Source organism: Chanodichthys erythropterus, chromosome 23, assembly GCF_024489055.1.
Source record: "Chanodichthys erythropterus isolate Z2021 chromosome 23, ASM2448905v1, whole genome shotgun sequence".
NCBI classification, from domain to species: domain Eukaryota; kingdom Metazoa; phylum Chordata; class Actinopteri; order Cypriniformes; family Xenocyprididae; genus Chanodichthys; species Chanodichthys erythropterus.
In genome coordinates, this window is record NC_090243.1 from 16752760 (window position 1) to 16779821 (window position 27062).

Consider the following 27062-nt stretch of genomic DNA (forward strand, 5'->3'; position numbering starts at 1 on the left):
ATTGCTGACCACAGCAGAAGATAATTTGTGCTTGTTACACTTTTGGGTCAGATGATTTGTCTTATCTACGGGGTGAAACAGCCAAAGACATTCAAAGTCTAACATGGAGTGTCAAATATCACTTTTCTGTTCTTCAACATAACATGGAACAACCATCACATCACATCTAACACATCACATATCACATAATAAAAATAATGACATAAATAATAAAATAAAATTGATGCTTAATCTGCATCTGGTGAAATAACTTTCAAAATTATTATTGGTAAAAACAAGATCCATATTTGGGGATCATTTACTAAATGAAACAATACAGTGAGATTGCATCATTTTGCATGAGTTAAAACAATATAATAAGAGACTGAACAAAGCACTTTATAACAAAATGAGACTTTTAAACAGGGCAAAAAGACAACTTTCTTTCAACGTAGGAGAGAAAGATCTTTAAAAAGGAAAAGCACATGACAAACCACAAGAAGGTCCCTAACAAAGCATCAAGAACAAAGCCTGAGCCAACAAACAACTGGTTTTGTTTAAAATGGACAAACATGCTGTACCCCCCTGAGATCTGGTTCTGTCAGGCTGGACTGTACCAACTCCTCAAAAACAAGGGAGGCTCTGGTGGAATATACCAACCTGTGACAGTGCAGAGAGAGTATGGGAGGGTTTCTGGACCCAGGCGGTCCAGTATTATGGGCCGTGGTATGGAGAAAGACGGGTCCTCTGGTTCCAGTTGGATCACCGTCTGATCCAAGCAGAATATTTGACCTGGTTTAGTGAAAGGAGCAATAGCATAATGTTACAGAATGTTCTAGTCATGGTTTTGAGGAAAGACAGCATGAAGATTTATGCAGGAAACCTCTAAATCTCAAAATAGTTCAGACATGAAGAAGCAGAACCAGAGAGATTTTCTGCTTGAATGGCTTCCATTCAATAGTGCTGAACTTTTTTCTTCTTTTTTTTTTACACTGACAAACGGAACTTTTTATGCATGATAAAGCATTCATGGCTGAATTTCATGAAAACATATCCAGGTCATATTTCACCCAAAAAAAAAAAAAAAAAAAAAAAAAAAAATCAAAAAGGGGAAAAAACATTGCATAAACCAAATTTTGCCATAACCATGTTTTATAATTAGCTATTAATTATTTAAAATAAATACTACCATGATGTACAAAATAAATACATACTACCATTATATACAAATATATAAGAATTTATTATGCTTAATAAAATTATATTTTGACATTACAGTAATAAGAATTTTCATGAAAATGTGTGTCACAATGCAAAAATATCGTAACAGCCCAAAAATATAAAATTAATATAATTAATATAATATACATTTCCCTCTTTTCATTTTGGGGTGAAATATGACCTGGACATTCTTTACAGTTTTCGAGATTCTTTACTCAAAATGCCTTATAATACGTATGTTTTCATAAATAATTGTAGACTACAATATATATAATATGATACAATATATATAATATTATATATATATAATATTATATATATATATATATATATATATATATATATATATATATATATATATATATATATATATATATATATATATATATATATATATATATATATATATATATATATATATATATATATATATATATATATATATATATATGTATATACATATATATATATATATATATATATATATATATATATATATATATATATATATATATATATATATATATACACACACACACACACACACACACACACACACACACACACACACACATACATACATATATATATATATATATATATATATATATATATATATATATATATATATATATATATATATATATATATATATATATATATAAACTGCCTTTGCAATTATGAAATTCAAAGAGGCATTGTTAATTAAAATACTTCAGAAATGATTGCGAAATGATTGATCATTGCGACTGAAATTGAATGAACCATCAAGTCTTTTTAAACGCACTTTGACACTGTATAAAAGCTGTGCATGGGACATTATATTCAGACAGGTGATGCATTCATGTATGTCTATCTGGTGAAATACCATGCTCCTTCACGGCGTCTCTGAACTTCAGAACGGGTTGTTGCTGCAGGGTGTCCAGGGCCTGTGTTACTGAGCTCCAGATCAGGCAGGACGGGTTCAGACACACAACTACGGTTCTCCTGTTTCCTTCTGCTTTCGGCTCCGTTTGGAGACTGGGATCTGTCACAAACAGCAGCATCTCCCTATTGCCTGCATTTGAGCTCTGCAAGACCAAGATGCATGTGTCAATCAGTGCATTTTATTGAATTAATCAATATGGACCTACTGGAGAGTTTGAGATTAGCACTGGAATATGCACATTATATTATATTATATTATATTATATTATATTATATTATATTATATTATATTATATTATATTATATTATATTATATTATATTATATTATATTATATTATATTATATTATATTATATTATATTATATTATATTATATTATATTATATTATATTACATTACATTACATTACATTACATTACATTACATTACATTACATTACATTACATTACATTACATTACATTACATTATATTATATTATATTATATTATATTATATTACATTACATTACATTATATTAATTAGACTTCTTACTACATTATTTAAAATTTGGGAGAAGCTTTGGGTCTTTATCAAACAGTGGTCTGAATTCACAAAGTTAAAAAAAACTTCAACTGTTTGCATCATTTATAAACACATATATCTGTCATTATTACAGGAAAAATGCTTTAGGGGTAGTTTCCCAGACAGATTGTTCATTCATACACCTACGCAGAAGTGCAATGCCGATAAAAAAAAACTGAGCAAATCTAAACAAAACACGTTAATCTACTATCCACACTAGCATGTAAGCATGACCCTTAACCTGATACAAATAAAAATGCCAGGTTATCAAAGTCCAGAGACTAAGGGTTTGCTAGATCAGTCATGTAGATTGTCACAGGATGATGTCACTTAAGGTAAGCTTACGTTAAACAGCGCGTAAAGCTTTCCAAAAGCTTTTCCAAAGGTGTACAGTCCCTGAGGGGGGAAGACTTGGCAAATGTGCTGGGAAAACAGCTATGGTAGTTTCTTAAGAAGACAATCTAAAGGCAAAGCCAAGGACTATTTCTCACACTCTTTAAACCAGGCATGTCAAGGTGGTCCACAAAGATATAGCTATGATGAAAATAATTATCTGATGCATTTATTGCTAAAAATAGTTTAAGAAAACATTACCAGAAGTTGTTTATGGACCACAGTGGCCCGGAAGCTGCAACAACACCTCAATGATACATCCTAAAAAATAAAGACAGGGAAAAGCATTAGTAAATCAACTTAGATTAAAATAATATTATTTCATGGTCTGCACACCAGTCCTGTTAAATAAAAACAAAAGTGTTCCACATCTTTTGACCAATTCCAATTAAAAACATTTGATTTAACATTACTGGATAAGGATTTAAAGAAAAAAAAAAAAAAAAAGAAAAAAATTTAAAAGACTGCACATAATGTCTAATTTCCAGCCAACAACAATATACACACAACAAAAATGACAGCGGTGAGAAAACCGCAGTTGATAAAGCATCCTGATCATAGTGATGTGGATGTTTGCATCAACTGTTTATTTATACAGCACTTTTTACAATAGATTGTTTAAAAGCAAGAAGCTTTACAGTATTAAACAAGAAAAAACAATGTCAGCTTCTCTTTCAATTAGAATTACAACTTTAGTTTCTACTATAATGCGACTTTCCAGTGTGTTCATGTTTTTACTTGCCGACGTCCGACCTTGAGGGACTGAACAGAAGAAATGATCCAGAGAAGATTTTCCCCTGAAAGAAGGCGGAGCCTCAAAGCCACACCTTCCTATTACATAATCACCATTGACCAATGGTACTTCTAAGGCAAGGGTGTCCAATCCTGCTCCTGGAGGACCACTGTCCTGCAGAGTTTAGCTCCGTCCCCAAATAAACACACCTGAACCAGCTAATCAATGTCTTACTATAGGCTAGAAACTTCCAGGCAGGTGTGTTGAAGCAAGTTGGCGCCAGACTCTGCAGGACAGTGGCCCTCCAGGACCGAGTTTTTTACTAGCCAGAGTGAACTTTCCGAAAAGTTTGCTTTGGCAAGCTGTTTCGATCTCCCGAAACAAACACGAAATGATCTTCGTTTTGGGCTGATTTCTTTCGAAATTACGTTACACCAGTTTGTTCTTCACTTTCGCTTATGTATATAGGGCCTTAATGCAACTCAACCATATGTCTTGTGATGTGTACGTTCCTGGAAGAAAATTCAAAACTACAGTGCCTACTGATATAAAGAATAACACCCTTTGGAGTGACTTTGTGCTTTGTAAATTTGCAGACCTTTTTCACGCTCAAACAGCAACATTACACACTAAAGAAAGTTGAAAATGTAAAAAAGCATAATAGGTCTGCTTTAAAATTCCTTGATATTTCCAGATTTTCCTTTATTTTGTTCTTTATTTTTTTAAGCATGTGTGGTAAAAGAGTTTTCTGCCAATTTTGAGTGCTGTACCTGAAGGATCTCTCTTAGCGTCTGAAATACAGGTGGTCGGTACAGCGGAGATTCGGTCTGTCTTGATAACGGAACCATGTGATCCTGCTGGATGCTCAGCCTATAGCAGAAACAGGGAGGTGGGACTCGATCCTGGAATGCATAGATTGCCCTGATTATTTAAAAATCAAAGTAGATAACATCAACGTAGTTATCAGATTTATTTAAAAAAAATAATTAGTAAAAGACCTCCATAAAATTATTAACATATGACTGCATTACTCGACCCGCTCTGATTAATAAAAACAGTGCAAACAAACATCACTAACAGTGAAAGTGTCTTACAAGATATAAAATACTAAAAAATGGTCCCTTTAAAACTGCTTAAAGTTCTGATTTTTAAGCCAAAGGTAAAAAACAACCAGTTTTAGGCCTTATAAAAGATCTGTCAGGAGCAACACAATGTACAAAACCAGCAGATCATATGACGAAAAATAGAAGCAGCAGTTGACATTCATGATATTCTTTCCTTCAGTGTAAACGTCTATGGGATTTGTTGCCCATGTTATCACCTGCTAAGTGAAAATCTGGAGTATAAAAGTAACAGCACAACAGCTGCTTGATTTGAGATATCATTCCTGTTTGTAGCTCAAACAGTACGGGATGAGTTACTGACTGATAGTACGAGAAACTGCAGTAATGTTTGTCTTAGCAACACTGCTAATAAGTAATTTTGTATCTTTGAGCTCTGAAGGCTTATTTATATGTACTTTGGTTAAGTACGCAGCGCTGTGTTTGTTTTGACATTATCAGCCACTATCCAAGCGGAATCTTCCAGAAGCAGAAGGTATGAGTGATAAATGTGAAGTAAACATGGCTGTGATTTACGATGTGATCTGAAGACCTACGCAGGGAGACTGTGGCAGATCGTCAGGAGATTTTGGATCAACCAGAGGTGGCCACAAACTGTCAATCATGCTGAAGAGCAGAGAACATCTGCAAAAAGAAGAAGAGGGGGGGGGGGGGGGGGGGGGCCAGGTTTTAATCTCTGAACGTTCAAATTCAGGGATCCTTCTAGAAACACGGGAGCCAAAGGTGGAGTGTTTACAATGTCAGTCTCATTAGCTTCGGTTAGACTGACATGCTGCCAAGATGAGCTTCTATTGCATATGAACAGTGTCTGCTGACAAGTACGAGATCAGTTTCACTAGCAGGCCGAGGCTTGTTCACATACACACTCTCTCACACACACACACACACACGCACGCACGCACGCACTCACACAGAGGTCATTAAAACATTCAAGAATTAAATTATTTCTATTGAAAATGGTGATAATTTAATATTTGGCAGGCAAACTGTTACGTTAACACTACAATAACGAGTTTATGCTGCTAAAATAACATCTCAGACAGACTGACATACAGACAAAAGGACAGAGATCAGAAGTCTGTGTTCGATTCAAAAGATTGGCTCCCACAATTATAACGGATATGCCGTTATTATCGTTAACTAAAACTAATAAAAACATTTTTGTTCATTGAAATAAAGCAGAAATAAAATATTAACATTAGATGGAAAAGCTAAATTAAATTTTGCTTGGCAATTGAAAAAGCAAAAGTTAAAAGTTAAATTACTAACTGCAAACAAAAGCAGACTAAAACAAAAATAAACCTTAATAGTAATATAAATAAAGGCTTTATTTATATTACTATTAAGGTTTATTTTTGTTTTAGTCTGTTTTAGGGGTCCTTGATTACTTCAGAAGTAATTATCTGGATCAACATGCACATTCACAAATTTCTATATATCCTAATTATTGTTAATATGTAATTCATTTTTCCAGGAGCTCATTGCTTCTACCTTCAGTTAAACTGCTAACAGTGATTGTAATTAACTGCATAAATTATTACATTATTTGCTAACTGCATTCTTTAAATTGTAATGTTGACATGCATTCTCTGTAAAGCTGCTTTGAAACGATATGTATTGTGAAAAGCGCTATACAAATAAGTGTGAATTGAACTGATTATGATTTCACTTTTTTAACTTTAGTTAGTGTGTAATGTTGCTGTATAAACAACATCTGCAAAGTTACGACACTCAATGTTCAATGCAAAGGGAGATAATTTATTTTACAGAATTTTTAAGGACTACAACAAACAGCTGGTAGGGACTACAGTGAGCTTCTACCCGGGTAGGTGACATCACTAACCTTAAAATTTACATAAACCACGCCCCTGGGAACACACAACAAAGGGGGTGAGGCCATGTTGGGCTGCTTTAGAGAAGAGGAAGAGTTGTTGTAGTAGAGTGTTGTTGACATGCCGTCATTTTACGCCGGACTGCTTCACAAACGAGGATCAATTCAGCGCTGGATTTGCACAAAAGATTAACATGACGGCACATGATAGTAGATGAGTTGAATCAACTCCACAGCAACTACATAAATTTATCCACTAACCGTTCAGAAACGTCCAGTTTTATTCTAAAAGTTGTAACTTCTTCCTGAGTCTCTCCATCAGTGTCGACTCCAGTTTGAACAATGTAAGGCTGAACACCGTTACTGAAAATCCTCATTTTGGCTGCGTGAGATTCTCCAGCCTTGTTGTTGTTGAGCAACCGAAGCGCAAGCTGTTAAAGCTCCACCCTCTTCTGGAAAGGGGGCCGGGAGCAGCAGCTCATTTGCATTTAAAGGGACACACACAAAAACGGCATGTTTTTGCTCACAGCCAAATAGAGGCAAATTTGACAAGCTATAATGAATGATCTGTGGGGGATTTTGAGCTGAAACTTCACAGACACATTCTGGGGACACCAGAGACTTGTAAAAAGGGGCATAATAGGTCCCCTTTAATATAAATGTGAAAAGCACAACTAAAAATTAAACTTAAATGAAAACTGAAAAACGGAAGGGAAAAAAAAACCAATTCAAAATATTAATAAAATCTATAATAGTATATAAACAGTATTAAAATAACACTGGCAGGTACCAAGCTCATTTAGCTATGCTTAAGCGCATTTGGGCTTCAAAGGTCCTAGAAATTTAGTTAAGAATAAAATTGGTTAAAACTTTACTTCAATGGTCCACTTTAGACATTCTACTAACTATAAGTTACAAGTCCATGTCAAATTATTCTACTAACCTGAACCCAAACCCTAACCTAGCAGACTACTAATACTCTAATGAGAGTTAGTTGACAAGTTACTCATAGTTAGTTAGTAGAATGTCTAAAGTGGACCATTGAAATAAAGTGTAACCTAAAACAGGGCTAAAATGTGTTCAAATAAAGGGTCAGGTTTCGCTTCAGGTTCATTTTAGCAACATAAGAACATTCTTGCTGTAGGGTTCTTGAGTCACTATATCAGAATTTTTTGATGTTTCATTACAGGTTTTTTAGTTCAGCATAATTATTCTCGATTCTTAAAAGCTCCTATGCATGGATGGATTTCTAGAACGAGATAATGAAAAGTTCTTTGTGGAGCTTAAAAACCATTCTTGAACCCTGTGTGTGCCTCAGTGCAGTATGATCTGATCGTTCACAACCAGTTCCACAGCTGTCTTAATCACAGTCTAGCTCTCCTCTTCCTGTGACCCGCTCAACCGCCCTATCCAGTCCAGCGGGACGAAAAACACGGCCAAGCTCTCGCCGAAAACACTGAATACAGAATAAGACTGAAATGGAGCTATAAATTTTACGTCTTGCAGTACAGACAATCGTACTGCTACTTTCTGGAGAAAGTTGTCTATTCCTGAGCATTAATTCCAAAAAAAAAACACATGCTTTTGACCATAGAATTTAGTTTTTCTTAAAATAGCATCCAGAATTAAAAACAAGATGAAACAAAGTTAAGATGAGCAAGATCACTGTCAGAATGTGCTATGCAGAGACATGTTTAACTGATCCAAACATGTACAAAATAATTTATTTAAGGTGTTGTTCACCAAAAAAAAATAAAATGTATCATTTACTCACTCTCATGTCATTCCAAACAGGGTTATTACCGTTAACTACAACAAAAACTATTAAAAACATTTTTGTTAACAAATAAAGCTGAAGCAAAAATAAAAATATTAGATGGAAAACTTGAAATAAATAATATCTAAAACTGAAAAAAAAAAAAAAAACAGAAATAAAAATAAATGAAACCTAAATAATAATAAAAATTTAAATATAAAAATTAATATATAAAAGATTTATAAAAATCTAATTAATAATAATAATAATACGTTTATTTTATATTGCGCCTTTCTACAAACTCAAGGTCACCAAATTAAATAATAAATTTATTAAATTATAAATATTAATGAAAACTATAATAGTATGTAAATAATGCACAGGTTCCAAACATGTTTCTTCTATGGAAGACAAAAGGAGATCTAGGCTGCTCTTTTTCATATTTAATGAATGTGGATGGGGACAGGGGCTGTTAAGCTCAAAAAATGAAAAAGCATGATAAAATTACCATGAAAGTATATTATGTACTAAATTCCATGCGTTCTAAAGCTGTTCGCTAGCTTTCTGTGAGAAAAACACTAGAAGTTAAGATGTTATACACTGAAAATCTTCCACTTTACTCTGGATTTGATGGTTTTAAATAAAATTTGATAGGTACAGGGCTGGAAGGAAATATTAAATAATAACTTAAAATACATACTTTTTTCACAAACGGCTATCATATGGCTTTAGAAGACATTTTATGTTTTTAGTATTTCCAGTCCCTGTTCACTTTCATTCTATGGAAAAGAGCAGAATGAACATTCTACTATGCATCTCTTTTTGAGTTCCATGGGGAAAAAATACACTGTTTTGGAGTTTTGTAATACATAAGGGCAAGTAAATGATTATAGAATTTCCTTCAGTGTTCAAAATCTCATAGACTCTATTCACCATATATATATGGGCGTTGATCCCATTTAAGCTGGGCATGTTGAAAAGCATTCATGTACACGGCTCATGTTCATATCCGTGTACGTCACCAGAATTTCCCATCACATGCCATCTTTAACTTAAACAACATAGATGTTAAAGGAGTGACCATGCAGACAACTTTGAGTGAGCGGACACATGTGGTGAGATGCCAGAAATATTCAACACAGACGTAAATCTCGCAGGCCGGTGTGCTGCAGACACTCTGACACTGTGAGCTGCTAATCTGAGCCAGAGAGGGGGAAAACGGTAGCTCATATTCACTTTCAGCTCAGTGGAGTGCAGTAAGGCTCACTAATTATTTAAAAATAGTCCAGAAAACAAGGTGTAGATGAGACAAAATATGAAGAGGATTTACTGTTTGAAAATAAAGAAATAGACAAAATATTTTTATTTTTGACCATATTTGCTTTTTATAGTTTTATTTATATTCTAAAAATACATATTACTATTCTATAAATAAATATTCCTTTATTCATAACTTTATATTATATAAATCAATATTTATTTATATAAATGAATAATAAATACATTGTAAATATGTAAAAATATATAATACAAATAATAAATTATATATAATATATAATATTATATTATATTGTGTGTGTATATATACTGTATATATTATTTATTCATTATATACATTTATTACACGGCTCTCTGGGATAGTTGATTCTGATTGGTCAATCACGCCATCAAGCAGTATTTTATTCCAGAAGTATTTTATTAAGTTTTGCATTTGGTGAGCTAATAAAATATTAAAATATCAATAATTTATGTACAGTTATTTAATTATGTCATCCGGTATTGCAGACTCTAGTACACAATGCCATGACGTTCTACACAATGACATGGCGTACTATGCGTTGTGTACTATGTCACAGAAGTTAACGCTTTTTGGACGTACGTCAAATGCGTATGGCTGTCGTGCCGGAAGCTCATTATTTTATTTTATAAATTTTTAAATAAGGATACTTGCCTTACACAAATGCATCGATTCATTTCAGAAGGCCTTTATTAACCCCCTGGATTTGTATGCATTCTTTTTTTTTTTTTTAATTGACGGATCATGGATGCATTTTTTTTTATCTTCAGAATATGGATTACCATTCACAAGCATTATAAACCTTGGAGGACTAAGGATATTTTCAAATATATCTCCAATTGTGTTCGTCTGAAAGAAGATAATCATATACACGAGTAAATCGTGGGATAATTTTCATTTTTGGGTGAACTATCCCTTTAAGAAAGATTAACTTGGGTGCATTTTTCTGGACAGACTTCAATTAATACTCATTCAATTAAAATGAGCAGGTGATTTTCAGATGAGCAGGATGTTTTTAGTGTCATGTGATTACATCATGGACTCACTTGTCACGTGTGAGACGCTGGACGACCCTCAGGGCCTGGAGGAGGCATACACGGCCCTCCAGCTGCTCAGAGGTCTGCTGGATCTCTGACTCTGTGGACACACACTGCAGAAGAACCTCACCGAACATCCCATAACCGTCCTGAACGAGAGCACACAACCTGAGACAGAGAAAGAGAGGGAGAACAATCATTAAACTGCATGTTGTAAATTATTTCTGGCTCATTTGCTTTGCACTACTGCCATTTTGTTTTAATTTTTGATATTATCTGCGTGCTCCATATGCACTGCTGTTATTTCTCATCAATGTTCAATTTCTCAGCGATTTTGCAATGCAAATGTTTAGTCTTTTTGTTATGCCAATAAAAAAGCATGATAAATTTAAATTAACGTGGCAAGAAAGACAGTGGTTGAGAAAGATTGAAGATTACCTTTCTGACTGAAAAAAAAGGTAAAAATCCAGCAGGCATTTGAGTTTATTTGGACAAAATCTTAATGACAAACTGTACTCATAAATAGACTGCACAAAATTAAGACCTGCAAATGAGAGTCTCTGAAGCTTCATCCTAACAACAAACACTTACATAGATACAGATATCGTCTACAGATTAAATGTTGACTTTGGCACCAGACAGGCACTAACTAATAACTTGATCTATGGCCTGACTCACAGCGGTCACATGGCGGTGTTTCTATACTCAAAATGATATTTTTGCAGGTATTAATAGTCTCTACAGATAGTCTCTGTGTCACTTCACAGAGACTGGCAACTTTTTTTGGAGCCAGTAAACCACGGGACTAAACAAACAGGCTGGTATTTAAATATATTTTCACATGCGAGACAGTGATTTGATTGCACAGTAGAGATAACTATAGTGGAATACAAAAATAAACACAGTTGATTCGTACATTCTTCACACTGATTTAGTCGAAGATGTGTTTAGTTGGAAAACTGCTTGCAAGGCAGCACTGTATTGATATTCCTCAAACAATCTACTTTTATTACTTTTCTTCTCCACATTTTCTGCAAATAATTCAGCTGAAACAACTTAATGTGCAGACTGTCAACAAACATTGTTTAGTAGACTGTTTAGAACAGGGATTCCCAAATGCTTTGTCAGCCAAATCCCTTTGACCTCAAATATTTACTTGAAGTATTCTCTGAGATTTTAAGTTAATATTTCAATAATTTAAAAAAGGTACACAATGTAACTTTTGGCCCTCTAGCGGTTAAAAAACAAAACTGCATTTTGCGGAAGAACAATGTTTAGGTTGTGTTTCGGCTCTGCGTGACTGTGCGGATGAATATGACCCTTCACAATAGATAATACTTTACAATGAACTCTGTTAGAGAGCTACAGATGGCAATGTATCTGTTCAAAAAAATACCTTACTCACTTATTAAGTAATGAAAACACCATATCTATAGCCTGACTTCGTCATACTCATATTCTAGGCAGAATGTGAGTCTGATACTGCTCAATTGCACTTGAATTATGGGGCGTGTCTTAACCGAACCAGTAAAAAAAAACCTCTGCACTCAATTGGATAGACCTACAACCAATCAGAGCAACGCAGTAAGTGACGTATGTTGAACTTATACTTAAACTTTTGCCGAATCCCGTTGGAAGGACGGCAAACACATCTTTCCCATCGACAAATGCCTTGATTGCGGATCTTTGTTCGTCTTTTAAAATTAATGCGCTGTCGATTTCTTTTATTACAGACGTGATAGCGGAATCTAAACATCTTACTTCTCCAGCTGCAGTCATCGTTGGTGAAAACCAATTCAACCCAAGCGCTCTTTGATGATGTAAGTGGTTACGTAACCGCAGATAGCCTGTCCATCATCGATTAAAGCCCGCCCTGGCAATTTGATTGGCTCGGGCTTCTGGAAGCCGAGCATAATTACTCCAAAATGGATCGAGTCCAGACCGAACTTCCCGTCCAAAAAATGTTGTGGGCGGGGTTCGGGCTGGCACCCAGGCTACCATATCTACATCGCTTAATGTTGATTCTTGTTTTATTACGAGCTCTGTCTCATTCTTTTTGCCAGCAGACTCTCCTCTGTTCGATGTTTGTTTAAAATGTGTGATTCCCCAGGTGTTGGAGATTTAGCTGCTCCATATCAACCTCTCTCGCTTGTTGTGACAACTAACCTGTGCCATTCCCACACCATACATGCATCGAAGTAGCTGGAGCAACTTTTCTCTATTTACGGACATGACGAGCATGCACAAGTGACGTATTCAATCAGGTCTAAATATAAACGCTTACAATAGGCTTGCCACAGTAAATGGCGATAAGACAAAAACACGTTTTGGAAGAAGTACTGATGTACTGACTCATTTTTTAAATTGTTACTTAAAAGGTGCTAAAGAGGATCTTTTCATTGACTGAGAAACCAAAGACTGTTAGTGAGTTTTTTAAATGAGAAAATGACAAGCCAGAGGGCCAATCGTTTACACTGATGTTTTTAAGGCCCTACCTCGTGCACAGATGATATATATTAATATTATTCCTTTCAGTGCACCTAATAAATAGTCTTTTATCAGTTAGTAAAGACAGTTTCAAGTAATATTACAAAAATGAATTTGATGTTTTGTTCAAAATTGAACAAAACATCTTCTGTAGGACCTTTAAAGATATAGTTCTAAAAATCATTCTAAATATAAAATAATAGCAGAGTCCACACCACAACTATAACAATAAAGGCAGAGAAACAATATGAAAAAATAATTTTTTTCCCAGCTGATAAACGATAATACATTGACAGCCAATCAGAATCCATCCTGCTGTAGCTTGAGCATTTAAAGCAGCAGACAAAAAAACTGCAGTGTGATTAAAATAAGCAGAATGATATTATCCGCTGGTGTGGACGCTAATATAGTTATTGTTTTTGATGTGAATGGGCTTAAATCTATCTACAGTTTATATAAAATGTTACATAAAAAAATTAACCATGAAAATCGTTCATCTATTTAAAATCTAACTGAAGAAATTCTGCAATCTGCATACTGAACATTGCAAAAGGCAACACTGAAGTTCAGTTATGTGTTGATTCACACACAGAACAAACAGAAAACAAGATTCTCTCAAGCTTCTTTTGTTTGCATTCAGTTGGGTTCGAATTTCTTCTCGGACTGGTTCACTTTCACAACAATCATTTAAAGGATTAGTTCACTTCAGAATTAAAATTTCCTGATAATTTACTCACTCCCAAGATGTTTATGTCTTTCTTTCTTCAATTGAAAAGAAATTAAGTTTTTTAAGGAAAACATTCCAGGATTTTTCTCCATATAGTGGACTTCAACAGGTTTCAATGAGTTTAAGGTCCAAATTGCCATTTCAGTGCAGCTTCAAAGAGCTCTACACGATTCCAGACGAGGAATAAGGGTCTTATCCAGCGAAACAATGTTTTCTAAAAAAAAAAAATAAAATAATTATATACTTCCGCCTATGTCACGCGTGACCTTTCCAACGTGATTACGGAATGCGTGGCGCATCGCAGAGCTAGTGCAAGATGAGCATTTGTGGTTAAATAATATAATTTTTTTGTTTTTTTAGAATATGACATTGTTTCTTTAGATAAGACCCTTATTCCTCATCTGGGATCCTTTGAAGCTGCACTGAAACTGACATTTGGACCTTCAACCCATTGAACCTCAGTGAAATCCAATATATGGAGAAAAATCCTGGAATGTTTTCCTCAAAAACATTTAATACTTATGTAAAAAACTCTTAAAAAGTACTTTATCTTTACAAGACATTGTTTTCAGCTCAACTCAGGCCAGGTCAGGATAAAAGTATGATGTGTCGTGATAAAATGTCTCTACTATAAGCACAAATATATGTCCAAAAGCAAATCTGCTTTCAAAATGGATTAAAAGTCTGTATAATGCAAATAATCTGAATAAGTAAAAGAGACAGATCATTTAAGGTGTGATATAAGACGACCTTTGATGAACCATGACTGATCATCCTGAACTGTTGTTACCCTGTTGTAGCGCTGTTAAAGAACACGGGGTTAAGTGAGAGCGGCTGTGAACACTGAGGCTTGTTTAGACCCGTGTATCTACGAAACCGGAGAACAGGAGGGGTGACTGGGCAGTAGCACTTTGTGGTATGGCCAGGTTGACATAAACAACCCCCTTCTTTATTCCATTTTGGTCTGTTTCATGCGCTTCCTCTAAGGGAGCAGGACAAGGGCTTATGTCCCCCACTGGGTCTCTATCATTGGTCAGCCACAGTCACTAGCCACTTTCAGGAATCTGTTATTGTGAGCATTCGCAGGAATTCGCAGCAACTTGGAGGCGCTTCCAGGAACTGTGATCCATTGAGCTTGTCCAAACACTCACACAAGCGGCGCACAAACACACACACAAACTCACACACAAGCCTAGTCGATGTAGGTACCCCACTACCCCTCCATTTCCTTTACACATGCACAAAAACTTCTCTGGCAGCTGATTGGTTAAGGCACAGAGGGCGGGATTCCTTCAGCCATGGCGCCGGCCAATGAGAGCAGAGCTTTTGATAAACAGGGCTGTAATCTGACACGTAAAGCACATTGTGTTCTACTTCTTCTTGAAAACATCCAACCCCTCCTGTCTGAGCACAGAGAACTTCTTCAGCCTGTTTATACTGCTCTGAGTTTTTACTGGAATAACATATCTTCTTGGACCAAAAGTTAAACGCTAATTATTGTCTGGAAACTGGCCACAAAAACTCAAGGAGAGAAAGAGAGAGAGAGAACATAACTGCAAACTCACAGTTGTAATGAGATGGGTGGCCTTGTTGAAGCACACCACACACATGAAAAAATAGATATTGTCAACAACTACGCTGCATGTTGGTGGGTATAAACAGGGAAAATGGATTTCAAGCATATGCTTATAATCTGATTTCAAGTATGTTTGTAGTGAAATTATAAACAGAGCCAAGACAGCTTGAAAATGAGGAACAATATGTCCATTTTGCCTTTGTGTTCCTATTGTTAACTAAAACCAAAAATAGTTATTGTTAATTGAAATAAAGAAATAAAATAAAATATTAAATATTAAATGGAAACATAAACTTAATTAGAAATTTTGCCTTGTAATTTGAAATATTAAAAAAGGGACCTATTATGCCCCTTTTCACAAGATGTAAAATAATTCTCTAGTGTCGCCAGAATGTGTCTGTGAAGTTTCAGCTCAAAATCCCCCACATATCATTTATTATAGCTTGTCAAATTTGCACCTATTTGGGTGTGAGCAAAAACACAGCGTTTTTGTGAGTGTCCCTTAAAATGCAAATCAGAAGAGGGCGGAGCTTTAACAGCTCAACAACAACAAAGCTGGAGAATCTCATGCAGCCAAAATGAGGATTGTCAGTAACTGTGTTCAGCCTTACATTGTTCAAACCGGAGTCGACACTGATGGAGAGACTCAGGAAGAAGTTACAACTTTTAGACGTTTCTGAATGGTTAGTGGATAAATTTGTGTAGTTGCTGTGGAGTTGATTCAACTCATCTACTATCATGTGCCGTCATGTTCATCTTTTGTGCAAATCCAGCGTTGAATTGACCCTCGTTTGTGAAGCAGTCCGGCGTAAAATGACGGCATGGTAACAACACTCTACTACAACAACTCTTCCCCTTCTCTAAAGCAGCCCAACATGGCCTCGCCCATTTTGTTGTGTGTTCTCGGGGGCGAGGTTTACGTAAATTTTGGGGTTTGTGATGTCACCAACCTGGGAAGAAGCCTGTTGTAGTCCCTACCAGCCATTTGTTGTAGTATCTCACTTTGCATTGAACTTTGAGCATTGTAACTTTGCAGATGTTGTTTATGCTCAAACTTATATTTTTATAATATTATTTTTATTACACACTAACTAAAAGTTAAAAAAGTGAAATCATAATCAAGGACCCCTTTAATAAATACTATAGTAGTATATAAATAATACTTTTAAGAGTTGTGTAACCAGGAAAACAAATAAATATGAGTATATTAAAGGTCACAGTTTAACTTTCCAAATTGGAGAAAGACTGAACACTAAGATATCAGAGCAGAAAAGCCAGTAAAATCAGTACCAGTAAAAACATAAAACAATTTTTTTGGTAAAGCAAATTGACAAACAAGCAGTATTTTCTTCAAACAATCTAAAAGGAAATTTTCACATGCTATATACCTGCCAATGCACAATTTGCCACCACAATGCTGGGTGTTGTGGGCGGTTATTGACAGGTCCAAGTCAAAAGAGAATCACCCCTGTGTCTCAATGATATTGCTCAAATCCAAGTAAAGATCACTAGAAATAGTAATGGTTTGCTTAGCAATAACTAAATCATTTAGATTAAAAATAGTGAGAGTGCAGAAGTTGAACTAAACACAGTCAGCCGATTCAATCTGACTCATACGGGGCAAACCAAACAAGCAGAGTAAGACAATTTAGTTTCATCTGAAAACAAAAAACACACAAAAGTTATTTCACTTCATCTGAAAACTGTGTCAAAGTCAAATCAATACATGAGGGAGCAGTAATGGGAACTGATGCTTAAAGAGTGTCATGTATAACATTGTATATTCACAACAGCGTTGAAAGTAACTTTATGTATTGTTTACATAAATTACTCATCCGTTTATGAAACAGCTATTCATTCTGGAGTACATTTTAAGCTTAAAAGTAAGACAGAACCCAAAACAGAGATGATGCCAATCTTGCAACCATTCAGATTGCAAAATTTAACAACATAATAATTATTCTAATGCTTTTTGTCACTACAATAAATATGCATGATTAGACTACAAACAGAAAAAACATTTACCTCTATTATTATTATATTTAATTAATACATAATAATGACAAATGATACTATTATTACCATAAAACAATTTAAGAAAAACAATCAAGCAGTATTTTCTTCAAAAAATGGAAAAATATTATTATTATTATTATAAATAATTCATAATAATAAATAACATGGCAAAAATTAGTGATATATTAATATAAATATTAAGAATATTTATAGAAATTATTATTATTATTTATTTTATATTTATTTATTATTATTTAACAACAACAACAATAAAGGTATGTTTTTTTCTGTTTACAGTTTAATTTTTATTTATTATATTTATAATGATTATGCATATGAGACATTTGCACATAAAATCAAAACAAATCTTACAAATTTGGTCTAACCATCTTAAAAAGGAATGTAAACATCCCCCTTTCATTCTCTGAGATCATGAGGCCTGTCCGAAGGAAGAGAATTTATGAGCATGTGAGATTGCGAATGGCAGACGGTCATGTGCTGGGGTCTGCTAAAAATTCTGTGCATTGTGCATGCGTGTATGTGCAAGCTCCATATTTGTCAGCACCCTCACTCATACCAGGTTTGGTCCAGTCAGGGTTTCCCCACCACATTATCCCCGGTCAACACACACTCCATACCACAGTGTCTCGTCTTCCTGTGTTCCAGTGTTTATGGCATGCTGCAGCGTCTGACGGGGATCCGGTTACCGACAGTCAGATGACTCTTTTTTCCAATCACCCTTCATCAACACAGCACCACGTGCATTTTTGACAACAAAACAATGTGTCTCAGAGCGGGGCAGAGATCAGAGGGAGCATGAGGGAGGAGAACGTGGATGCTTAACCTGTGGAAATGACTTCAGTCTTGCTGGATTCAGGAAGCACATCTATAATTAAAACCTGCACACACACCGATGCTTTGAAATTCAGTAAAAGACAAGAACAGATTTGGGTTCTGACTTTAAGGGTACCTACACAGACAAAAAGCTCAGATGTGAGCCTTTTAAGGGGCATTGAAAGAGCCGTGTCACTTTGAAATCAATGAAGCATTGATATAGCGAATCAAATTTCCAAAACCTGCCGGTTATTCTCACTGGTCAACAGATGCCTGCATCACTGTGAGTTGCAGAAAAAAATGAATGTTCTCAACTCACTCTCACAAACACTTTCATTTTCCTTCTTTGTCATCGTGACGCAGCATTTACTTTTAAATAAATGAATTCAGTTACAAACAATCATATGACTTACTTATGCATCTGCATAAGAACCTACTAAAAACCACTTGAAACATAGTAGCAACTTGCAAAAAAAGCCACTCCCAACAACTTAGCAACTGCATAGCAACATGCAAAAAATAAAAATTCTCATAACTGTAGCAACTACATAGCAATGTGCAAAAAAAAAAAAAAAAACTATGACAACATGCTATAAAAAACTCACTATAACTGCATAGCAACATGCAAAAAATAAAAATTCTCATAACTGTAGCAACTGCACAGCAATGTGCTAAAATCACTCAGGTACCTTAGCAACTGCTAAAGCTGCACAATTCTGGATAAACTGAAAATCACAATGGAGATTTTCGCACGATTCTGAATAGACAACTAAACTAAATAATGTCATTTACTAGAGGCGAGGCCCTGACAAAATATCAATTGCTGCAGCCTATTTAAAAAATGTTTAATTAAACATTGTTTTTAAACATAATTTGAATTATCATTTTTTTATTTTTTTTTAAAAATCGATCTGAATGAATGGTTTGAATTCGGACACTGAATGCATCAGAAGTGCTGTCGCTTTTGCATAGCTTGTGCTTTCCGTAAATATTCATTTGAAACTTAGCAAACTTGCAGCTCCAGTAGTAATAAAAAGATTTATCTTGAACTCTTATGGAAACTAGCATGCATAAACCTTAAATAAACAATTTAATAATCAACTAAAAAGCCACATTGGACCAGCGGTTTAGAAAATTGATGGATAGATGATTCAGCTGTGGGCGCCATCTTCTCTTGAGACACGAGAATTCATTCGGAGCGATCCTCACAGTGCATTATGGGTATTTTCTAGCCATTGAGCATACATCGGTTGTACACTCATTATTGTGGTGCATTGTGGGATTGAATGAGCGCACTCGATAATGTCCACTATTGTTTCGGACACAACTACAAATGGCTGTCCCCTCAAATAGTACTCTATTTAATAGGGCTGGGACAATAAATGGATGCATTGCGATTCATAGATCGATTCTGAGACTTTCCAAATGCATCGTGATTCTCTCCTGAATCGATTCTGAGCTTAGTTTTTAACAGAGATGGCGCTCCAGGCTAGTTTTTAACCACATGCTCAAATGCTCATGAAGAAGAGTGCTGAAGAGCGTTTGTGCGTTTGAGAATGTAGTTGCATTTAACCTTTTTGAACTTTATGAATGATTATTTTATAGAAGGTTCAAGTAGTGTGTGTAAGGAACTGGAAGCAAGCAGAGTATGGCTGTTTCTAAAGCATGCGGTGCCATCTGCTGCTCAGAATCGATTCGAGAGAATCGCAATGCATTCAGTAAATCTCAGAATCAATCCAGAATCATTTCTCGATTCGCAATGCACTGATATATTGTCTCAGCCCTACTATTTAAGGGTATAGGGGGCGATTTCAGGCATAGCCAGTGTTTTTGAACGAATCTCCTGAATAAATGATTCAATGATAAATATACTTTTTAACAGTCATTTGTCACCACCTACTGGTGTAATGATGTAATTGATACAATCTTTATTTGAAGCATCAAGATACTTTCAAAAGGTGATTTGCTTTATTTTGATCACTTCTGTAGACATCAGCGTTTATATTCGAACTATAAACTTTTATCACAGTACTTCTGTGATCTTCTGTGACCATACTGTGATGTTCATGTGAAGCTGTTTCATACCTATACATGACAACTGCTCTCTCTGGGTCAGCGAATGCAGATTTAAATGTTCCAGTGTGATCGCACTTGTAAAGGTTTAATAGACACAGCAGAATCATTGTCATTTAGGAATAAGATTGAGCGTGTTTGATTTGAGATTGATTTAATGATTAATCATGCAGTTTTAGCAACTTCACAGCAACGTACTATAAAAAAGGGGTTGCAATCCTGGCATGGCAATGAGATTTGCATCAGCGAACATGTTTTTCCTTCAGGTGTAGTTTGGTTTACGCCATATAAAATAAAATAAAAATTCTTGCAAGGCACATTTTAACTTTCTGTCCTTTTTTTCCTGAGGAGTGCGTGGCTATGGATCACTGACATTGCTGGGCTTAATTAGAGATGTATTTAGAGTTTTACCATATGGCACAAAGAACTGTGTGATACAGAGAGAGAGAGAGAGAGAGAGAGAGAGAGAGAGAGAGAGAGAGAGAGAGTACTTTGTGTACTGGGAGGGGTTGTTTGGTTAGTCATTGACAGAATATGGAGCAAAGTTGCTCTCTCTCACCATTTATCACTCCATGAGGAGATTGACCTCTTGGAGCTTCAGCAGTGGAGTTTAGAACAGACAATAGCCTAATTATACCACACTGGAACACTGGGTGCATGTCCACACAGAACAAACACACAATCTGACGACGTATTGCATTTAAGAGATATCTCGTAAAACCACTATATACACATACAAATATGACCACAGAACGTCTTTGATTGAAGCACATAATAGATCTACTGATATTCATGCTGTGTGATTTAAACTAGTAATATCTATTGATGCATTTTATTATGTCTCCAAGCACATTCCGAATCAATTAAAATACATTTTATTAGAAGCAAATGTTTTGAGATGTAACTGGTTTGTTAAACTGGTTTGGCTGGTTACTGAGGAAGGAGAGTCGCTGATAACTGCACGTTGTATTTACTTACATAGATCAAGCCTCTGTGCTGGTAACGGCTCCAAACTTTGCTTAAAAACCAATATTTTGTTATTGTTTTTACAATAACAAAGTAGAAGTGCACTTTTTTTTTAATTGTGAAAAATAAAAATTATATGAAAAGTTTTGATTTGATCAAAAGTGACAGTAAAGACATTTACATTGTTACAAAATGTTTCTATTTCCAATCAAACAAATGCTGTTGCACTTTCTATTTATCAAAAAATCCAGTTTCCACAAAAATATGAATCAGGGCAACTGTTTTCAATATTGATAATAAGAAATGTTTCTTGAGCAGCAAGTTAGCATATTAGAATGATTTCTGAAGGATCATGTGACACTGAAGACTGGAGTAATGATGCTGAAAATTCAGCTTTGATCACAGGAATAAATTACATTTTAAAATATATTCATATAGAAAACAGCCATTTTAAATTTTAATAATATTTAACAATTTTACAGTATTTTGATCAAATAAATGCAGATTTAATGAGCATAAAAGACTTCTTTGAGAAACATTTTAAAAAAATCTCTATCTTTATATAAGCATATTTAGTAAACACACATTTCTTCAAGTATTTTAGAAGGTCTTTGACTGAAATGAGAGTTTCATTTATAAAAATCTGCAAGATTCAACAGTGTGCAGGACTTCCTCCCAAAGTAACAGTGCCATTCAAACTAGAGAAAAGGAAACACAGAGGTCCAGTACCTGCCGATGTGCTGCTGTGGTGCTGATTCTGGTGGTTTGCTCAGTGATCTGTGCTGGAGAGAAGCTCTGTGACGGGATTGGGTGATGGGTATGCAGTAGACCCTCTGAACGACCACCTCAACAGGACCACTCTGAGAGCCAGACGACCTACAATGCTCCACTGCGTCCAGCAGAGACTTCCGAACTTCCCTTCTGTTCAACTCATCGACCTGAGGATGGAAAATTGGAAACATTTATCTTAATATTTTTTCAAACCACACCAGTCGAAATTGTATTCATAATATCACCACAGAACAGAACAATGGACAATTTCACCCCGTCACCTCAAACCAGCAACTGTCACTGAAAATGAAAGATTTCCGGTCTCTTTGTCACTGCAAATCGCTGTAAGCATGAACACTCTGAGGTCAAGTGTCTTGCTCTCAATGCTGATGGCCTTTGAAGGACCAGACCAAACTTGCATCACAGCAATAACTAGTGGAATTTAAGCACATCTACACAACTGTTCAAAAGATTTTTTTTTTAAAGAAATTAATACATTTATCCTGCAAGGATGCATTAAATCGATCAAAAATGACAGTAAAGACATTTACAATGTTACAAAATGTTTCTATTTCAAATAAAAGCTGTTCTTTTGAACTTTCTATATAGAATCCGGAAAAAAAAATTATCACAATTGCCACAAAAATATTAAGCAGCAGAACGGTTTTCAACATTGATAATAAAAAGAAATGTTTCTTGAGCAGCAAATCAGCATATTAGAATGATTTCTGAAGGATCATGTGACACTGAAGCCTGGGAATAAATTATGTTTTAAAGTATAATAAAACTGAAAAATGTATTTTTTAATCAAATAAATGCAACCTTGGTGAGCATAAACGATTTTTTACAAAAACATTAAAAACATCTTACTGACCTCAACCTTTTGAACAGTAGTTTATGTGTTAATGACAATATGATAATGAGGATACTCCACTCAAAAATGTATTTTAAAGAATATTGGGAATCAAACAACATTGGAGCCCACTGACTTGAGACAACAGCTACTTTGTATTTTTAAACCTGTGGTGTGTTTACAACCAACATAAGCTTTGTACACTGCACTTTGGTTATTTTGAGTAGCAGAATGACAGGGAAAGTGTGCTACATCATGAATATGTTACACCAGGGTCTTGTCGAACAGGAAAATTCGGTTTTATTTTCACACTTAAGCAAATATTCATGCATAAAAACATAACTCATTAATCATCTGCACTCATGAGTGTCACACAGGAAACGGCAGCTGTCTCCATTCCAACAGCACGTCAGTACTTTCACACTGAATCCGAAATCTATACGGTCGCTTTTCTGGGAATTTCTGTTTTCTTCCCATGATCACATGAGAGGGAACAGCTGACGAACCTGTTTACAGGGAATGGATTTCTCTGTTGACACTTGGCTCGTCCCTGACCGCCACAGGCACCTGGTTAACGGCGGAGGTCGGCATTTCTCCACAGCGACTGCAGCGTTGTCCTGCTTAGTCTCCACGCAGACTTTCTGACTGAAGTGGGTGTTGAGAATTATGGGATAGCGTTCCCCTTCCACAACCAGATTCTGCCTGAAGGGAGACAAAAATGGAGGTCTACTGAATATAATGTGTTGTTTTTAGAAAAATACGTGTAGTACGAAAACATCAGACCATTCTTTATACAGCTTGACACTTTTAAAACATTTTTCACAAAACTCAATTACGTTGAATTTTGTCTACGTTGATTGATTGACAGCGGTCTCACTGAGCAAAACCACCTCCACACTTCTCACACACATAAAAGAGTCTCAAAATATCCTCAGGTACACACAAAAGCTCAAGCCCTTCCCTCCCTGGGTGGAAAACGACTGTTGGTGATAAAGAGTGACTGACTGATCAACAAAGATGCACTTTTCCATTTCATAGGCAGTATGAAAACATGGTTAATCTCAAAACGCTGATCTTAAGTCAACATTAGTTCTTTGTACTTTGCATCTAACAGAACAACTGTGAAAAATGCTGCACACTTTGGTGTGCCATAGTAAGAGGCCAAGATGTCGTTTGCCAAAAAAAAAAAAAGAGGTGAATTTGATCCTTTGCTATGATTCTTCTTTAAAGAGAGTGACATCTAAACATGGCTCCTTCTGAAGCACTTTTGAAGGATAAAATTGAGCTGCAAAGTGGGCCAGACTTTATGCTGATGGTTAAATGAAATTAGTTTCAGTGTGCCTGGGCTGTGTTACTCAAAAGCATCATAAGCGAAGTCGACTGTAGAGACCATTGGTGCCAATGGTTCTATGATCTACTTAGGCTTAAAGGATTGGTTCACTTTAAAATGAAAATTACCCCAAGCTTTACTCACCCTCAAGCCATCCTAGGTATGACTTTCTTCTTTCTGATGAACACAATAAGAGTTATATTAAAGGGTTAGTTCACCCAAAAATGCTGTTGTTTAATACTCACCCTCATGTCGTTCCACACCCGTAAGACCTTCATCTTCAGAACACAAATTAAGATATTTTTGATGAAATCAGATGGCTCAGTGAGGCCTGCATAGCCAGCAAGATAATTAGATATCCAGAAAACTACTAAAAACATATTTAAAGGGGGGGGGGGTGTAATGCCATTTCATGCATACTGACTTATTTACACTGTTAAAGAGTTGCATTCTCATGCTAAACATGGCCAAAGTTTCAAAACACTGCGTCATGAAGCTTTACGAATCTTTTGTTTAGAATCAGTGGTTCGGAGCGCCAAAGTCACGTGATTTCAGTAAACGAGGCTTCGTTACATCATAAGTATTTCGAAATTTCAATGGTTTTGCATGTTTTTGGCAGTTCGATACACGCTCTGAACCACTGATTAGTTTGGAAGCAGTGTTTTGAAATCGTCCATAACTAGATATTGTTGATTAAAGTCTTTATTTTGTTTTTTTGGTGCACAAAAAGTATTCTTGTCACTTCATAATTTTAAGGTTGAAACACTGTAGTCACTTGAACTGTTTTAAATAGGACTTTAATAGCTTTATGGACATCTGAAAGGGTTAATTATCTTGCTGTCAATATAAGCCTCATGGATTTTATCAAAAATATCTTAATTTGTGTTCCAAAGATGAACGAAGGTCTTACCCTCATGTTGTTCCACACCCGTGAGTAATTAATGACAGAATTTTCATTTTGGGTAAACTAACCCTTTAAAAGCCAATAACACTCGAGTTCGTTTTTCGGTTTTATTTTGATTAATCATGCAGCTCTACAAAGACCTTTGATCAGTTTCATTATTATTGAAAGATCTACACTAATAGGCATGAGTCACTGGGACATGTACAGGAAAGTGTTTACAACTAGTTATTGATATGAAGCACATGGGGACAAAAGCCTGCAAATTATATATATACTTTTAAAAAACATCTGCAAGTTGGTAAGCACATACATTAAACGCACTGTTACGGATGCATGAGAATGTCGCATTCACAGGGCCTCAGAAGTAGGTTACAAACAGCCTGATCAATCTTTGCGCTGAGTGTATGGTAATTTGTCACAGATCTGTTCCAAACAAACGTGTCTTCAATAAGCGGAGACCTCCACTCCACTACAAGCCGGGGCCTGCAGAGCTCATGTCATGAGACGTAGCATGTACGTCAGCATTTAAATCATTCTGCCCTGAGAGAAAATTGAACAGGTGCCAGCAGAGACAAGTAATCTCACTGAACCTAATGAACCTCAGCCAACAGCCCCAGGGCAGCCAGCAAAGGCAAGTTTACACAGGAGAGGTGGGGGTCCTCTCCACCCTAGTGCAAACAGGCACTTTTTTCAACATGCTGTCAGACTAAGAAGAATAGGAAAGAAAATTCCAGTCTTTGACAATCCAAGAGTGACAGGTCAAAAAAAATGCAGAAAAACAAAATCTGATTTTCATGTTTGTCACTAAATCTACAAATGACAAATCATTTTTACTGTGTGCAATAACTAATAATAACATTATAATTTATAATCATCATTTTATGTTATTTTGATCATTTATCTATATTTTAGAATAATAAAGTCATCAAAACTAATGGAGGTATTACAAGTATGAAGTGACCCAAAAAATGTAACAAAAATCTTGTTTTAGATTGTTATTACTGCAGGTCTCAAATAACTTGAGGTGAATATACAGTATACAGTATATATTATATATATATATATATATATATATATATATATATATATATATATATATATATATATATATATATATATATATATATATATATATATATATATATACTGTATATTCACCTCAAGTTATTTGAGACCTGCAGTAATAACAATGTGTGTGTGTGTGTGTATATAGATATTTGTTTGTTGACATTTTTTTCTACATACTTTTCATGCTTTTCATTCTTGATTGCTTTATTATTCTAAAATGTACATAAATATTAATTATAAGATCATATATTAAATTATATATTTCATATAATTAACATATTTTTCAATATTATTAAATAAATTCACCATTTTAATAAATGACAAAAAAGAAAAAACGAAAGTTCTTACAGACAATGTAGAAATATCCTTTTGTTTTTTTTTAAGAAATGATTTACTAATAAAAATACAGAGCAAAGTCTTAGAGATCAGCTGCACAGGAAACAAAGTCTTAAAAGAGATTTGCTAATTTCACTGCACATAGTGTCACATGGCGATCGTGATATACGCATGAATGTATTTCCGGTGGATGGGAGCAGGAAGTTTGAAAACAAACATAAAAGAGTGTGCTGACGTCAGAGCTGACACAAACAGGTGAGGGTG

The 27062-nt window shown here is 35.1% G+C and overlaps 1 protein-coding gene across 4 annotated transcripts in view; it reads right to left on the reverse strand.

Moving 5' to 3' along the window:
- spidr (scaffold protein involved in DNA repair) overlaps positions 1 to 27062 on the reverse strand; it is a 53414-nt gene that overhangs the window by 7085 nt on the left and 19267 nt on the right. For all 4 annotated transcript variants that reach the window (XM_067378489.1, XM_067378491.1, XM_067378488.1 and 1 more), the window contains 8 exons: positions 23667 to 23862; positions 22266 to 22474; positions 10867 to 11025; positions 5473 to 5560; positions 4586 to 4717; positions 3284 to 3343; positions 2069 to 2270; positions 640 to 771 (listed from right to left, as the gene is read on the reverse strand). In XM_067378489.1, the coding sequence (XP_067234590.1) occupies positions 640 to 771; positions 2069 to 2270; positions 3284 to 3343; positions 4586 to 4717; positions 5473 to 5560; positions 10867 to 11025; positions 22266 to 22474; positions 23667 to 23862 (1178 nt within the window). The remainder of the gene's footprint in view (positions 1 to 639; positions 772 to 2068; positions 2271 to 3283; positions 3344 to 4585; positions 4718 to 5472; positions 5561 to 10866; positions 11026 to 22265; positions 22475 to 23666; positions 23863 to 27062) is intronic.